This window comes from Oryza glaberrima, chromosome 2 (genome assembly GCF_000147395.1).
Source record: "Oryza glaberrima chromosome 2, OglaRS2, whole genome shotgun sequence".
NCBI classification, from domain to species: Eukaryota; Viridiplantae; Streptophyta; class Magnoliopsida; order Poales; family Poaceae; genus Oryza; species Oryza glaberrima.
Window position 1 is genome coordinate 5,076,435 of NC_068327.1, and position 16,631 is coordinate 5,093,065.

The 16,631-nt window shown below is 42.6% G+C and overlaps 3 protein-coding genes across 5 annotated transcripts; 1 reads left to right on the forward strand and 2 right to left on the reverse strand.

The window, feature by feature from the left end:
• Positions 1–261: 261 nt before the first annotated feature.
• Positions 262–5,329, reverse strand: LOC127764094 (dnaJ protein P58IPK homolog A). Of its 2 annotated transcripts, none has more exons than XM_052288923.1 (10): positions 5,015–5,329; positions 4,554–4,657; positions 3,965–4,130; positions 3,460–3,661; positions 3,206–3,366; positions 2,983–3,076; positions 2,693–2,905; positions 2,126–2,206; positions 1,021–1,239; positions 262–697 (listed from the first exon to the last, which is right to left on the reverse strand). In XM_052288923.1, the coding sequence occupies exons 2-10, from the start codon at positions 4,639–4,641 to the stop codon at positions 491–493; spliced, it is 1,431 nt and encodes a 476-aa protein (XP_052144883.1). In that variant the 5' UTR covers positions 4,642–4,657; positions 5,015–5,329; the 3' UTR covers positions 262–490. The 2 variants fall into 2 exon arrangements, with proteins under 2 accessions (XP_052144883.1, XP_052144881.1); XM_052288921.1 differs by having other exon boundaries at positions 4,554–4,660.
• A 1,806-nt stretch (positions 5,330–7,135) lies between these two features.
• Positions 7,136–12,678, forward strand: LOC127762069 (uncharacterized). Its single transcript, XM_052286421.1, has 12 exons — positions 7,136–8,316; positions 8,413–8,615; positions 8,704–8,901; positions 8,999–9,070; positions 9,495–9,590; positions 10,126–10,205; positions 10,286–10,361; positions 10,441–10,651; positions 10,851–11,044; positions 11,123–11,228; positions 11,326–11,415; positions 11,759–12,678. The coding sequence occupies exons 1-12, from the start codon at positions 7,704–7,706 to the stop codon at positions 12,493–12,495; spliced, it is 2,676 nt and encodes an 891-aa protein (XP_052142381.1). The 5' UTR covers positions 7,136–7,703; the 3' UTR covers positions 12,496–12,678.
• Positions 12,679–13,894: 1,216 nt separating this feature from the next.
• On the reverse strand, positions 13,895–15,771 carry LOC127762070 (zinc finger A20 and AN1 domain-containing stress-associated protein 4). Of its 2 annotated transcripts, none has more exons than XM_052286422.1 (2): positions 15,633–15,771; positions 13,895–14,858 (listed from the first exon to the last, which is right to left on the reverse strand). In XM_052286422.1, exon 2 carries the CDS (start codon positions 14,844–14,846, stop codon positions 14,325–14,327), a length of 522 nt encoding a protein of 173 aa, XP_052142382.1. In that variant the 5' UTR covers positions 14,847–14,858; positions 15,633–15,771; the 3' UTR covers positions 13,895–14,324. The 2 variants fall into 2 exon arrangements, with proteins under 2 accessions (XP_052142382.1, XP_052142383.1); XM_052286423.1 differs by having other exon boundaries at positions 15,627–15,762.
• Positions 15,772–16,631: the final 860 nt, after the last annotated feature.

The window sequence follows — 16,631 nt, forward strand, 5'->3', positions numbered from 1 at the left end:
TCACATGTTACAGTACAACATGTAGATATATAGATAGTCAGATGTTACAGTTAACATGGAGATTGTTGGACATCACGCTCATGGTTGACTGATGGCTAGACGATCCAGCGAGTGGTTCATATGTTTCTTCAGAGGATTTAAGTTATTTTTTTGGGTTAGTTTTTCTGTTACGTGCCGACTCCGATCACAATACATGGAATGGACCTTCGGTTTTTATGGTTTCGGCGCAAATCCTTGGCTAGTGAAAGTGAAACAGCTAGCTCCACTGTAAGGCTAAGTTTATTTCAATTGGATCATATGCGTCAGAAAATCCCAAGGAAGGATACAACTTGAGGAAAATTTGATGGTGCTTAAAACAACACTTGTATACGATGCTCATCTCGATCGATCGGCTTGACTGCCTACAATCAATACCTGTTGTTAAGCTTATCAGCGTTCCTAAAACAAACAAACAAACATACAAACACCAACTCCACAGGCAGTAAACTTTCTATCCAAAGTTGAACTGAAAGCCTCCAGGAAAGCCGCCCCCGGGGAATCCTCCTCCTCCATGGAATCCACCATCGTAATGGAATGTGTATTGCTGGCCACCTCCCCCAAAAGGATTGAAACCACCACCTCCTCCTCCTCCCATATTCATCTCATCAAGATCCTCTCCTCGGTCGTATCTTACACGTTTATCTTCGTCCCCAAGAACCTGCAAATTGCCGATTGCGCATTGTTAAAAGACACGCGTGGCATCTGCAGCATGTCGATCTGATTCGAAACAAGCATGCCTATAGCTAAATATGGGTGACCAGAATTTATGTTATTGGGACACTTTTTGTCTCGGACACATGCAGTGTCTAGCATGATATATTTTGTGGATGAAATGCACTTCAGCTAGTTCTAATTCATAGTACAACACCAGGGCTAGAAACTTGGAATGCATGAGAGTATTTTAAATTAACCATATTAATAGAAAATGTCATCTCATAGAACATTAAATACTTAGTACGGTTCAATTTTGTTTATTTATACCTCATAAGCTGCAGCAATTTCTCGAAACATGTTTTCTGCTTCTTCTCGCTTATCTACATTTTTATCTGGATGCCACTGCAGTGCCAACTTCTTGTAGGCACGCTTAATCTCTGCAGCTGATGCCGTCTTTGAAATGCCAAGGATCTTATACCAATCTTTTCTTTTGCTTAACTTAAGCTGCTTTTCAGCTCTCATTAGTGCTTCTCGGATTCCCATGTCCTGAGCATGAACAGTGCAAACCACTGTTACATTTGTACCAAAAAAATACAGAAAAAGGGCAGAGACCAAGTCTGTTTGATAGATAAATCTAATAAAGCATTCCATTAAAAGCACATGACCTTTGGATTCAATTCCTGAGGTTAAAGAAACAGGGAAGCAACAAGTTAACTTCCTATTTGTAATATAGCTGAGAAGCAATTTATGTAACTATCAATATTATTTGAGAACTGTGCTGTAAGGGGCAGCCGTCAAGCAGGGCTCACCCATGTTCGAAATTCTGACCGCCCTCACCTTTTCCACTAGTTTAAAATCCTGAGATCCTGTTGCTTATTCATAAATACATTGGCATAAAGTTCCTCTTCGGTGGCCCACTTTATTATTAGTAGTACTAACAATAGTAATGTGCAAATCTAGTTTTATCAACTCATCCACTGCATGCATAGGTGCTAGAGAAACATATGCAACCTACGAACCCACGCTGCAAAAAGCGGATAACAAAGATTGCTGGCAGAAGGGCAGCAAATAGAAATACATCACGGGGAAGTAAAAGTATCATCAGATGACTACCGTAAAAAACAAATAATTGTTTCTGCATATTGTCTATCCAATTGACTAAAACTAGATGTTTCATCCATTTGGAACTATGTTTCATGATAATTTGGTTGCAGCACAATTACACTAAAAATATTGTGTTCCCAAATCTAAAAGGAAATGAGATCAGCACACTGCGTAGCCACATAAGCAGATTATTTGATGGGAACTCAAATAGCAATATGTGTGTTTTCAAAGGACAAAAAAGAAGATATGCTGATATATGAGCACACTTATCCCTAACATTTTCCTAGGAGGGTAGGGGAAAAAGGAGATAGGTCCACATAAAACTTGCCTGGGGAGATTTCTGGGCAGCCTCTTTTAGATCCTGAACCGCTCCTTCCCAGTCTTCTGTAAGAAGCTTAGCTTCACCTCTCTGCAACCAGTAGAAGGTAACATACAACAAGCAGATGAAGTAATAGACTAGCGAGATCTGGCTATAACAAGTAATTCAATTGCATTGTCTGGTGCATAACTCAGTTTACCAAACAAATATACATTACTATTTTTTTTTTGCATCACTTATTCACTCATAAAGTCAAAACACATTAATTGTGCATACTGAATTACATTTTTTGTGGTTTCTGAATAGCAGTTGCAGATTTCCCAAGTCTTGTGGTTTAAAATACAGAATTAGAAGGACAGGCTAATGCGACTGCATGTCTGCATGCTCGCAGCTTGCTCAATAATGTGGCATCAGTGTGCAGAAGGAGTCCAAGATTCAACATTAATGGCAGGGCAATCAGACTGAAATTCCCTTCTTTTTTTCACGGAAGTTTCAACATTGAATAATACGAACTTTGGTTTCCACTCTAAATTAGAAAAATGTGTATTTCTGTGCATGCCAAGCAAGTAATGTCACCTGTGTTAATGCATCAACAAGTTCTCCATCTATGTTGAGTGCTTCTGTACAGCTACTTATAGCCTCCTTGCCTCTTCCGAGTTTAACCAGAACCTTACATAGCCCAAGATAAAGATGTACATTGTAAGAAGTATGGTCTGGATCCATTGCTAGGGCTGCCTTGTAGTCCTCAGCAGACACACGTAGCTTACCCTTGGCAGCATTATCTTCAGCCTGCATGCACACCATTTGATCCTATTACTATGATGCAGTAAGCCCCTAATTTGTTGATACAAAGAAATCATACTCACACTCTTAGTCTTCTTCACAAGATTTTTCAACCCAAAATATGCTTTCTTCAGTTCTGAATGTTCAGGGTCTAGACGAAGGCCTTTCTGGTAGTGCCTAAACAACTAATATTGTCATCACTGTACAAATATTTAAAGCTAGCACATTTATCTAGTACTGCATTTGTGTGTGCAGGCACAAACAAGCATGCACTTGTCCAAACCTAAAATACCAGACACGCTTTACCTGGATGCAACATCATGATCAGCAAGGTAGTAATATGCTCGGCCACGAAGCAACAAGGCATCCAGGTTATCTTCATCTTCCTTCAGAATAAATCCTGTTTCTGAGATAACAGTTGAGTAGTCTTTAAGTGCTAGCAATGCTTTAGCCTTGAGAAGCTTCGCCTGAAAAATCCATTTTTAGTACTGCAGCTTACTGAGACAAAATTAGATGAAATATTTATCTGTCCATGGTTCCTACTATCCTCTGAAATATACCTTTAAGCAGTCTGGAGAAAAAACAAGCACAATTTTGTTGATGTAATCCAGGACTTTTGAGAAGTCATGAGACTCAAACTGGCCATAAGCAGACTCTAATGCATTTTGAGCCTGAAGCAGTTGAGATAATTCCTTTTCCACTGAAGAACTCCCAGGTTTTAGCTCCAGGTATTTGCTATAGTCACCCTCCGCTTCCTTGTACCTAGACTTCAGAAAAAACACATTGAAACGAGTAAGGGATACGGAAAGGTGACACATACGTGTAAAACTGACAATGTTATAAGTAGGCACATATGCTTAACAGTTCTTTAATGGAGTCTTTCAGATATGGATGTTTTTTTAATAATAAAGTTTAGACATTTTTAGGACAAGAGAAAATGGGAGTTTAGCTATCTGGCGGTGGCAAGTAATTATTTTTCTGGTCAGTAACTTTGAACTGAGGAACAGATGTGAATCAAACATGAATGGATTATAATCTAAAGTAACGGATACAACTTTTTTTTACCTGCACTTGTGACGAAGCACAGATGCACGCTGCCTGTAAGCTTCTGAGTGATTTGGTTCAACCTCCAGCACAGCATTTAGCAGACCAAGTGATCCATCATATTTCCTTAGGTTCATCATTTCTAAGGCTCGTTTGAACAAAGTAGAGGGATCATTATCTTGGCCTTCTGAAAAAATGAGGGGAAAAAGGATACTTAGTCTACCAGGAAGCATAAAGGAAACATCCATTTTGTGTAGACGTAGTGCTGATTGGAATGAAAAGAAACTTAGGACATTGCTGATCCATGAAATTAATATGCTGAATAGAAAATTTAGGATGGAATGGTTCCGTTAAATTTCATGAGATGAACCCATGATGGAGCAGTTAATAGGATCCAAGGCTGGCTCTAGATCCAAATATCTTGTGTTAGAAACGATCCAATGGTATCGCAGATGGATGCAGAGCACTGAGGTGGTCGAATGAGATGACGAGTCTCGCGTTCATCTTATCTGTATGATGGATGATTCACTTCCAATATTTGCCATTTGGGGGTGGTGGGGCGAAGAGGAAGCGCCGCCCCACAAGAGAGAGAAGACGGGGGTCGCAGTACCTTGCGCGAAGACGAAGAAGACGGAGGAGGAGTGAAGGAGAAGCAGCGGCAGCAGCACCCTCCACGGCCACCGCGCCATCGCCACCATGCTCTCTTAATTCTGCCTGCTAAATTAGACTCAAATTTTCAAGCCAATCTTGTTGAAAACTTCTTATAAGAATATACCTTGATAAAAAGATATTGTGTGTGACTACTCTTCTTAAGAAATTTTTATGTGAGTTACTGAGTTTGGATAAGTACAAATTATATGAGCTTACATTTTTTTTTCTAATGCAACTATTCTAAGGGTTTGTGGATGACATTCAGTAACCAAATTACATCCGCTAAAAACCAAAATCAAAATTAACAAGTTGAAAGTAGGTGGAACTGAGCAGAGGCAGATCTAACCCTGTTTCGGTTGAACCAGGGATAACGCTTAACGCAGAATAGCTGATGAGGTGTGGGTAGGGAAGGATGCTCACCGGCGAGCGACGATGCGGTGGAAGCAGGAGGACGCCGGGCGCCACCTCTGCTCGCGGCGGAAGCGGCGGGCGAGGAGACGAAATCCGAGGCCGAGGCCGAGGCCGGACGGGATGGATTAGGATGCTCACCGGTGAGCGAATGCGGCGGGAGCAGGAGGACGCCGGCGCCACCTCAGCTGGCAGGATGGAGATCGGCGGCGGCCGGCGGGCGAGGAGACGGCCGGGACGGATTGGGGAGGCGGAGGTCGTCGCCTGCCTATGGGTCATATGCACATGCCCATGAGTCTGGAATTTTTCATCTCCCAAAAAAGTTCATCTAAGGTCCCCTAACTTGTTGTTGAGTTTAAAAGGCCATGAAACCTCTAATCCTGTAAAACCGGATCGGATCACTTTTGATCCCAAGGTAGTATTGCTTTTCGGTTTTGTTGTTGCGGTGGCTGAGTCCCACGTGGACCCTACAAGTTAACCGGCAATCTTCTTCCACTTCACTCCCCTCCTCCCATCTCAACCCAAACCTCCTGGGCATCCGCCGATAGGTGGGGAGAAGGGTGTCGGTCGGCGAGGAAAAGCTCGACGGTCGGGAGCGCTCACATCATGGACTTGCACGCGCAGGGGGGGTGCGGCGCGGGTCCCAACCACAATTGCAATGTCGTCTTCACCTGCACGCGCGAGTGATGAGGCTTCTACCTCATCACGCTGGCCAAGCTCCTATCCCCCAAGCTCATAGTCACCCCCCGTCGAGCTGCTCAAAAGTCGATGTGTTCAGGTGTCCCCGAGCTCCGCCTCTCGTCCGTAGAGGTGCACGTGCGGTTCCGCCGCATCGTCTTCGAGGTCAACTCCACTTGCACCACATTGTGGTCGCATCGTCCTCGACACATGCACCTTTCTCCCTGCCTCTCGCCACTGCCAAGCTTCTTGTTGGCTGTTAGCCTTCTCCCTGTCCCCTTCTCTCTACATTTTTGTGGTTAGCTTCTTATTACTAGTTGCTGCTTGTGTTATTGTAGGCTCACTTGTGACGAATCCGTTTTTTTACAAAGTGCTATGTTGGACCAGACATGAGACTTGCTTCCGCTTATCACATTTCTATGTAATTGTAGTGTCATTATAGTAGTGGATGAGAACCTCATTTCTATACATTTCTTAAAAAAACTAATGGTGGTGTCAGTAAATTCACTGCCCCACCTACTCTAACAGTAGATTTTATAAAGCATCCTTAGAACTTTTTAATATTTAAAATAATTGAATTCTAGCATACAACCACGTATAAAATCAGAAGTTGAATATTTCCAATAGCAAAGGATGAATAACATATTTTATAAAAAGTATATTTATATATTTATTTATATCCATGGTAGAGTACATTTGTTTAGCAAGTAGTTAAAGTTTTAAATTCGCCAATTTCACTATATCTAAGCCATAATTGATCCTTCACTAGGGATTTAAAAAAGTCAAAACTGAGAATTTCATTAAATGGAAAATATTCATTCTGGTAGCAATTATGTATATTAGCTTGGATACATGATAAAAGATTACCTTAAACTAAGGTTTTCGGTGGCTTTTGCATGATTTGGGATTATTTGTGACAACCTCCTAATGACTCCTAACGAGTAAATTTTATAAAACTACATTTGATCAAATTATTGTAAAACTACGTACATATTGAAATATGTGTATCACAAAACTATAAATTTAACTTTAATTTTATAAAATGAAATATATATTTCAAACATGAAAACTACCTTAAATGGTGTTAAATCTATTATTTTATAATACATATTTTTAAATCTATATTGTAAATTAATGGTACTCTACAAATTGTACTCCCTCCATAAATAAACGAATCTAGAACACTACAATGAATCAGATGAATATATAGATTCATAGTATTAGAATATATCACAACCAAAATGATCAGCGACGACTGAGGGTGTGTTTAGTTTACGTTAAAATTGGAAGTTTTGTTGAAATTGGAACGATGTAATAGAAAAGTTAGAAGTTTATGTGTGTAGGAAAGTTTTGATGTGATGGAAAAGTTGGAAGTTGGAAGAAAAAGTTCGGAGAAAAAGGCCTGTGTGAAGTGCACACGCCCCTCGCCGCGGCCAGCTTCCGTTGCTGCGATTTTGACAAGGACAATGCCGGCGTCGTAATCCGACGACGAGCGGTAGCTCCGGCGTGCAAGCAAGCGGCGCTCACTGCTAGTGTCACGGGGATGGCCGGAAATGGATTTGTTGGATCTCGAATGGATGGATGGATGCATCAATGGTGGCTTGGCTTTCATGTCGCTCCTTGTCGTTGCTGCTCTTTGGGTGCAAGAAATCCCACAAGCCGTCGCTCTCATCCTACCCGATGATTGATGCGTATTTCTTGCCCCCTTTCCGCTTATCCGCCCACGAAAAGGGCGCCGATTTCTACTCTTCTTCTCCCCAAGAATCACTGGCTCAGTGGTTAGTGGTGACTAGTCATCGGACTCGGAGGGAGTGATCTGTGCGAGGGGATAAGGAGGGCTTCGTGTTCTTGAAATTCAGTTGTTGCGGCTTGCTTTCCGTGCAATTCTTGGTTGAGATCGCCCAATCATTGGGGGCATAAATGGAGGTGGAATTCTTGGAGGATTCCATTGATTTGATGCGTCTGGTAGTGTGGTGGTGTTCTTGAGTCTTGATTAGTGAGGAGGGAGTGGTTCTTGGCGGGAATGGCGGCGGCGGCGGTTGGGGTCGTGGTGGTGGTTGTGGTGTTCTTGGCCGCCGCCGTCGATGGCGTCGCGGGGAAGGACTGCACGAACGGGTTCCCGGGACTGACGGCGTCGCACACGGAGCGCGCGGCCGCGGCGGCGGAGCTGCGACCGGACGGCGAGGTCGAGGCGGCGCGGGTGCTCGATCTCCTCCTCCCCCACGGCCACGGCCACGGCGACGACCACGACGGCGACCGCCACCTCACCCCCACCGACGAGTCCACCTGGATGTCTCTCATGCCGCGGAGGCTCCTCGCGAGCCCCGCCTCTTCCCCGCGGCGCGACGCGTTCGACTGGCTCATGCTCTACCGCAACCTCCGGGGCTCCGGCTCCGGCGCCGGCGCCATCGCCGCGAGCGGCGGCGCGCTCCTGGCGGAGGCGTCGCTGCACGACGTGCGGCTGCAGCCGGGCACCGTGTACTGGCAGGCCCAGCAGACCAACCTGGAGTACCTGCTCCTCCTCGACGTCGACCGCCTCGTGTGGAGCTTCCGCACGCAGGCCGGCCTTCCGGCGTCCGGGGCGCCCTACGGCGGGTGGGAGGGCCCCGGCGTCGAGCTCCGGGGACACTTCGTCGGTGCGCCACCGCCATTTCTCGGCATCACTTGCACAGCGAAATCGCGCAATTGGTCTGAATTTGCGGTGGCTTTGCTTTGCTGCCTGTTCTTTGCAGGACACTACCTGAGTGCTACTGCCAAGATGTGGGCGAGCACACACAATGACACTCTCCAGGCGAAGATGTCATCGGTCGTCGACGCGCTCCATGATTGCCAGAAGAAGATGGGATCGGGGTACTTGTCGGCCTTCCCCTCGGAGTTCTTCGACAGGGTTGAGTCCATCAAGGCTGTTTGGGCTCCTTACTATACAATTCACAAGGTATATGGGGGAATTTCAGTTCCTAGTGTTGCTTGATCACTATATTATATCATTGTCTTGCTACATGAGTGCAATTCTTGGTTTGCAGATTATGCAAGGTCTTCTTGATCAGTATACGGTGGCCGGGAATTCTAAGGCCCTTGATTTGGTGGTCGGGATGGCCAATTACTTCAGTGACCGTGTGAAGAATGTCATACAGAAATACAGTATTGAGAGGCATTGGGCTTCACTCAATGAGGAGAGTGGTGGGATGAATGATGTGCTTTATCAGCTCTACACGATAACGGTGATTGTCGGTTTGTTATGAGATAGGAATACTGCCTTGATTAATGCAATTTTCTCTAGTGGAGTTGCTAACTTTTCTAGTTTTCTTGCATGTGCAGAATGATCAGAAGCATCTGACTCTGGCCCATCTTTTTGATAAGCCATGTTTTCTTGGGTTGCTTGCAGTTCAGGTCTGCTGATTTATTTTCTTACCTGCTTTTGTTCTTATATTCTGTATCATCTATGAACATGTGTCAATTTATGGTGAATGACTCAGACCAACTTACATTCAACTTCAACCTTGTTTGTCATATAGCAATTTACCTGTTTTACTAACTGTCAAAAATTATGGATTACCTAATATCCAGTTTTGAGTTGGCACTTGGCAGTTTGAAAATCAATATAACTACATGTTTGCATGCCAAATGGATCTATTATTTCAATTCTACTGTTCATTTTGTCATTATATTTTTTCCCACTATAGCAAAGACACTACCTAAAATGAAGTTTAGAACTTTTGGCTTGGGTGTCTGATTCCAGAGGATACAAGAATAGTAGTATTCCTATTGCAGTAATGTCTCTGACTGATAAATCTTGAGTGTGCTTCAATTTCAGGCCGACAGTATTTCAGGCTTCCATTCCAATACACACATTCCAGTTGTTATTGGTGCACAGATGAGATATGAAGTTACTGGTGATCTTCTTTACAAGGTAAAAGAACACAAACCTTTCTTTCTGGATATTTACTCCATATGCATACATGAAGATGAATTATCTGTCCAGGGATATGGATATGAATGTACAATGCTAATAGTTTAGATTATCATATTGGTTACTTTTTTTTAGTGGTCATATTGGCTGCTTGGCTGAAAGGAAAAGGATAGCTTTATTCTGCTTACAGATTATGCATATTTCCTGCTGATATTGGTAAATTTCCAGATATGGGCCTGGAAGTGTGATAGCATAATCCGGGGAAAATAGTATATTTCTTGCTAACCCATGCTTTCTCTAGGTAAACTATAGTTTTTGGGCAGTATTATACCTTTCATTACCTATTAGCTCTGTAGTTATCCATATGCAGTCCCTTTTTTTGTCAGCTGTATGTCAAAGCCATGTGTTGGTTTTTTACTGGAGTTTTTTTATGCTGTTTTTTACTGGAGTTATACTATCTGTTTTTCTTTCTAATTCTTTTCACTAACATCATTTGAGAGAAAAGCTGATTGTAATCATAATTCTCATGAAACAGCAAATTGCAACGTTTTTCATGGATACCATCAATTCTTCTCATAGCTATGCTACCGGGGGCACATCTGCTGGTGAATTTTGGTAATTTTACTCTAGATTCTGAATTCATAGTCAATAGTACTCTTTGATGTATGACTATCTACTTCTATATAATTATTCAGGACCAATCCAAAGCGTTTAGCTGATACTCTGAGTACTGAGAATGAGGAATCTTGCACAACCTACAACATGCTCAAGGTTCACAATATCAAATCACTCTCCTGAACATTCAATCTCTCTCTCTCTCTCTCAATGGGTTAAATGCAATCTACTGCAGGTTTCTCGCAACCTATTCAGATGGACAAAGGAATTATCATATGCAGACTATTATGAAAGGGCACTGATAAATGGTGTTTTAAGCATCCAAAGAGGGACTGATCCCGGGGTGATGATTTACATGCTACCTCAGGCCCCTGGACGGTCTAAAGCGGTTTCCTATCATGGTTGGGGAACAAAGTATGACTCCTTCTGGTGTTGTTATGGGACAGGTAAATAAAATGCTTCTGAGTTCTGCTTATTTAACACTGCTGCTTTTACATGAAAATATTGCGGTAACAGTTTGTCAAATTAATACCGTGATTTTAGTATTACTTTGCTTGTGTTTTCATTCGAAGTTGTGAAAATTTGAATTGAAAGGCAATTTATCAGGTGGCCTGTTTCTTTATGGATCTTCTATTTCATTTACAGGGATAGAATCCTTTTCGAAACTTGGCGATTCCATTTACTTTGAGGAGAAAGGAGATAGACCGGTGCTAAACATCATTCAGTACATACCGAGTGCTTATAACTGGAAAGCAGCTGGGCTTACTGTTAATCAACAACTAAAGCCAATCAGCTCTTTGGACATGTTTCTTCAAGTTTCACTCTCCACTTCTGCAAAGGTAATTTCTTTTAATGTATGTTACATGAAAATCAGATGAAAGAAGCAGCAGTTAGCTTCCTCTATTCTACTTATGCAGACAAATGGTCAGTCTGCCACATTGAATGTGAGAATACCATCATGGACATCTGCCAATGGCGCAAAAGCAACTCTAAATGACAACGATTTAGGATTAATATCTCCAGGTACAATCTTTTGAGTGCATGAACAAAAAAATATATCCATTTCAATCGTCCTTGATCATGTTTTAGACAAGTTCTTACTTTATTGTTTTGTGGGCAGGGTCTTTCCTTTCAATCTCCAAACAGTGGAACTCAGATGATCATTTATCACTACAGTTCCCTATTACACTAAGGACTGAAGCAATAAAAGGTCAAAACTCAACTTTTAGGAAATTTCTTCTATTTTCAAGTATGCATCAATGTGTTCAGATGATCATTTATCACTACAGTTCCCTATTACACTAAGGACTGAAGCAATAAAAGGTCAAAACTCAACTTTTAGGAAATTTCTTCTATTTTCAAGTATGCATCAATGTGTTTTGCTTAGTTCACATACAATTGTTTGATATTTCAACCGAAAATTATCAATTAACATAAAAAATCATAAGCTAATAGTGAATATGAAACTGTGACGATGTGACATACACCAACTATTGTGATTTATTTTAGTCAGAATATTCATCTCAATGTTAACTGCTATGCTGTGACATCAGATGATCGGCCAGAATATGCATCTCTTCAAGCAATCCTATTCGGGCCATTTGTTCTAGCTGGCCTGTCAACTGGTGATTGGAATGCAGAAGCCGGCAACACCAGCGCAATTTCAGACTGGATATCTCCAGTCCCTTCATCCTACAACTCACAGCTGGTGACCTTCACACAAGAATCCAGTGGGAAGACCTTCGTCCTCTCGAGCGCGAATGGCTCTCTCGCAATGCAAGAACGGCCGACGGTCGATGGCACTGATACCGCCATCCACGCGACATTCAGAGTACACCCTCAGGACTCAGCAGGGCAGCTTGACACCCAGGGTGAAACCTTGAAGGGGACCTCTGTGCAGATAGAACCATTTGACCTCCCAGGAACGGTGATCACCAACAACCTTACCCAATCCGCGCAAAAGAGTTCAGATTCCCTCTTCAACATTGTACCTGGGCTAGATGGAAACCCAAACTCGGTCTCCCTCGAGCTCGGGACCAAACCGGGATGCTTCCTGGTGACAGGCGTGGATTACTCCGTGGGTACAAAGATTCAGGTCAGTTGCAAGAGTTCTCTTCCAAGCATCAACAGGATTTTCGAGCAGGCCGCGAGCTTTGTGCAGGCTGCTCCATTGAGGCAGTACCATCCTATCAGCTTCATTGCAAAGGGGGTGAAGAGGAACTTCCTGCTTGAACCATTGTACAGCCTGAGAGACGAATTCTACACGGTTTACTTCAACCTTGGGGCTTGAACCTTGAAAGAGGTTACTCATTAGTAGAAAGAATCAAGAATTCAGAATAATGGTTGTCCTTACTATACTGTAATTTAGAATATGCAGCCAAAGAGGAAATGTTTTGTTTCTTCTGAAATTGTAGGATAATTTTTACTGAGTTCAGTGCAATGTTGTGCAATTATGAGTTTTTTTTCTGTGGCATTTTCGTATCTTGGTAATTGAAAATGCTGCTGAAAGCCTGAAATACAGCCATTCTGCAACATATATGATGCAGTAGATGCTACTTCCTCTGTTTCATATACTAAGTCACTTTAGATTTGTCCTAACTCAAACATTTCTAAGTTTAACCAAGTTTATAGAAAAAATTACAACACTAAATTAGTTCCACTAAATTTATTATTGAATATGTTTTTATAGTATATTTTTAATTTTGTGTTGAAAATATTGCTATATTTTTTTTATAAATTTGATCAAACTTGAAAAGGTTTAACTTAGGATAAATTTATAATATGAAATGGAGGAAGTATCATTTATCTCCATTGTTCTGACTTTTGTCCGGTAAACACAAGAGGGAAAAAAAAAATCATCTGTTCTTATCAGGATTGCGTGATATACACTATAATGGCATTAGTATAACAATATAAGATCAGAGCAGGTAACAGCAGTTTAAGTCTCATAAAATACATCTCCAGCGACTGGGAGGACGACAAACTGGAGATCCTATCCAATTCAATAAACTACTGAGGAATCTCAGCTGATCAGAGCTCACCATTAGTGCCTGCATTGTTTAATGCATTTCGGCTTAACACCCGGCAAAGGAGTTGATCAATGTACCCATCATGCCTAAAGAAACCCACCCAACCACAATGGCACAAATCAAGGGGGAAAAGAAGTCATCCTCTGCAAAGAATTTTTTGGCACAACTTGGTTTATTCTGCAATCCATAGTCATGCCAATCAAGTGATATAACAAAATGTAAGCATCTGTGAAATTATCCACCTAAGGATTTCAATTGGATAATATAAGGGGGGCAGAATTTGGTAGCAGATGTCAGAATCTGTGAAATTATCAATCGAATCAGAACTGCAGCTGCCTTGCACCAGGAAATTAATCGAACAAAATGGTTATCTTCATGACAACAATATGTATGCTGGTTCAGATCACAAGTTAATAGATGTTTGAACTTTAAGGCAGATTATTAACTACATCCCAGATTACTGAAACAGAACAGCTTCACATGCTGAACTTTCAGTGTTACATGTTGCAGATCTAATCCCAACTACTCTCAGTAGCATTAAAGAATGACCATTTGGGGATAGAGTAATAACCTGAGAACTAACTTGTCATTTGTCACAATTTCCTCTCAGATCCGATTTTCAATCTAGAGTAGAAATCTAGAGTAGACCCAGCCAACCAAGCACAATCCGGCAAACTTCTTTGAACATACATGAATTTGAATGCGCACCAGATAAAGGTGCATACATAAATAATCTTGAAGGAAAAATGAATAATGGACATGTTGGCAATATGATGGACCATTGCTGATAACTATTACTGATTGAAATGTAGCAAGCATGGGACATAGTACATCACAGAGCTAGCTAAATGAGACACCACAATACTGACCGAAAACCACCAAGAATAAAGATTACACAACATACCCAACACGCAAACCACTTGACTTGACTGAGAGGATGAATTCTTTCGGCTGCCAGGATGCAGTGTGCATCACAAAGTTGAACAATTTAAGAAATGTAGCAGCCGACAAGAAGAAGTGTGAGGATAGAGCAGCAAAGGTGGATGTTGAAATCTTGTAGGTTGCAATCCATTCCACGCCCCTAGCCGCCTTAGATCTTGTCGAGCTTCTCAGCCTTCACCACTGGGTTGGCCTTGGCGATGGCATCCCTAGCCGCAGTCCGGTAGTCGAACTGGCATTCATGCTTGTCGGAGTAGCGGTGCAACGCACAGTACATGTTACCGCACCGGCAGTTGAATCCCGTCAGCCCAACCCTCTTCCTACAGGTAGCGCACCGGTTCGGCCCTTCCTTGACCTTGGGGACTACAGCAACCTCCTCGCTGGTGCCCGCGACATCGGTAGGCTGCACAACGAGCGTCTTCGCCTCGACCTGAGCCACTGCCACCGCCGTGCTACCACTGGCAGCAACAATATGCTCCTTCCCACCGTCACAACCATTGACGATGCTATCGATGGAGGAGGCAGCAAGCTTGGCCTGCTCCTCCTTCATGATCATTTCCTTGTGGCACTTGGAGCACATGTTCATGGTCGCCGCGCTGCCAAAGAAGCCACAGTTATTGATGCAAAGGATTGGGCCCTCGGGCTGCTGGCAGCCAGCCTCCTTGTGTTCCATCGCAACTGTGATCTGTTCATCAAACAAACAATGCAAAACTCAATACCGAAATGCGTATAAGAAACAAATTTAAAATTTAACATACGGATAAATCAACTAGTGTCCAATTAAATCGGGCGGTAAGATAATCCAAGAAGCACCTAGTTGCTACAATTTTCCTATCGAAATTTCCATATAATTGTGACTTTTAAAATAACCTATAACCCACTGCGGCGAGCTTACACTTTATGAAACAAGATCCTAATTTCTATGAGGCGCAACGAAATCGCCATCACAAAAGTGGATTCCTCATCTTATCAACCAAACGCCCCTATCCATTTCGACGAAATCAAATTCAAACACCGTAAATCTGCTGTAACACGTTTTACCCACTCACATTTACCCCGAGTAATGATTAATCGCCCACGGTTCTACAACAAATCAACCCCAAAAAAAGATCAGGAAACTCACGCGAATCTAATCATTTCAACCTGAAAGATCACATAGCCTAATACACAACCTAAAAAAAAATCAAACATAAACGCTTTCCCCTCGAGCCCAATAACCAATAACCAACCACATCAAATACCAAATCAAACAACGACCCCCCACATCAGATCCCCGCACCAACCCAAAACCGATCCCCCCTCCCCAACACCAGCACCACGCGGATCGATCGATCGAATCGAATCGACCCCAAGAAAAAAACAAGAAAAAGAAAAAGAAACCCACAGATCAAACGGGTCACCCACAAACTCAAGGGAGGGGGGGGAATCAGGCAGGGGGAGCAAGAGGGCAAACCCTAACCCTGGTCGCGGCGGCGGCGGAGGCCGAGGCGGCGGTGGCGGAGGAGGCGTGCGGGGATTGGAATCGCGAGCTCGGTGCGCGTGATGGCGTCTCGTCTCTCTCTCTCTCTCTCTCTTCAGGGGAAGGTGGGGGGGGGGGGAGAGAGACACTGATAAAAAAGAAAGCCCCCGATGGCGACGGGGAAATTACCGGTTTGCCCCTCGCCTCGACGTATATTTACGCCACGTGGCGTGGTTGTGGGCCGTTGGATCGTGGTTGGACGGATGGGAATCGGAGGGAGGGTGTGGGGTTTTGCGGTTGGGTCCCTGGGAGATGTGGGGTTATAAAAAGTAGGGGCTTTTTCTTTCTTGCTGGGGAAGAAGATGGAGGAGAGGGAGAGCGTGTCCCTTTTCCTTCTCTTTATTGTTGGTGTGATACTTGTGTTTAATTATTAAATCCTTTCTTATTATAGTGCTGGAATTTAGTTTTTTTCTATTGCAGTAATACTGTGAAATAATATGAACCGGTATAAAATGAAAAGATAACGTGTTCATATGATAATCGTATAAATTGTTGCTAACTTTTGTAGATGAAAAGAACAACATGTTCATAACCATTTCCTATAAAATCATATTGCCTTATAAATGAAACATATAGGTTGTCCTACATATAAAACAATTTTTGCCTGCTTGACACTCTTGTGTTCATGAAAATTATTTTTTTAATACACAAAAGAGTTGCGCACCTATGTATTAAGAATAATAAAATTTACAAGTGGAGCCAAATAAAAAGAAGAAGAGAGCCACATGTGGAGTAGATGAAAAACTAGAGGACCATAAACCTATTCTCATGGTAAGCAAGAGACGACCTATTGTGACATAGCACTCTACCTTGTTGCGTCATGTATATACCTTATCATGTACAAAACAATAAAAATAAAGAATATGGTCAGACCAACTTGCTTTTAACTATGGATGATTGGTAGTATTGATATAGGGGTAAGAATACTTTTTTAGGATT

Excerpts from the sequence above, each read along its gene's own strand:
- LOC127762069 (XM_052286421.1), top strand. The coding sequence starts at position 7,704 with ATGGCGGCGGCGGCGGTTGGGGTCGTGGTGGTGGTTGTGGTGTTCTTG. Across the intron at positions 8,317-8,412 it reads GCTCCGGGGACACTTCGTCG|GACACTACCTGAGTGCTACT; the intron begins GTGCGCCACCGC and ends TGTTCTTTGCAG. Across the intron at positions 11,045-11,122 it reads CACTCTCCACTTCTGCAAAG|ACAAATGGTCAGTCTGCCAC; the intron begins GTAATTTCTTTT and ends CTACTTATGCAG.
- LOC127762070 (XM_052286422.1), bottom strand. The coding sequence starts at position 14,846 with ATGGAACACAAGGAGGCTGGCTGCCAGCAGCCCGAGGGCCCAATCCTT.
- LOC127764094 (XM_052288923.1), bottom strand. The coding sequence starts at position 4,641 with ATGGTGGCGATGGCGCGGTGGCCGTGGAGGGTGCTGCTGCCGCTGCTT. Across the intron at positions 2,207-2,692 it reads TTGTTGATGCATTAACACAG|AGAGGTGAAGCTAAGCTTCT; the intron begins GTGACATTACTT and ends TACTGGTTGCAG. Across the intron at positions 698-1,020 it reads AAATTGCTGCAGCTTATGAG|GTTCTTGGGGACGAAGATAA; the intron begins GTATAAATAAAC and ends GGCAATTTGCAG.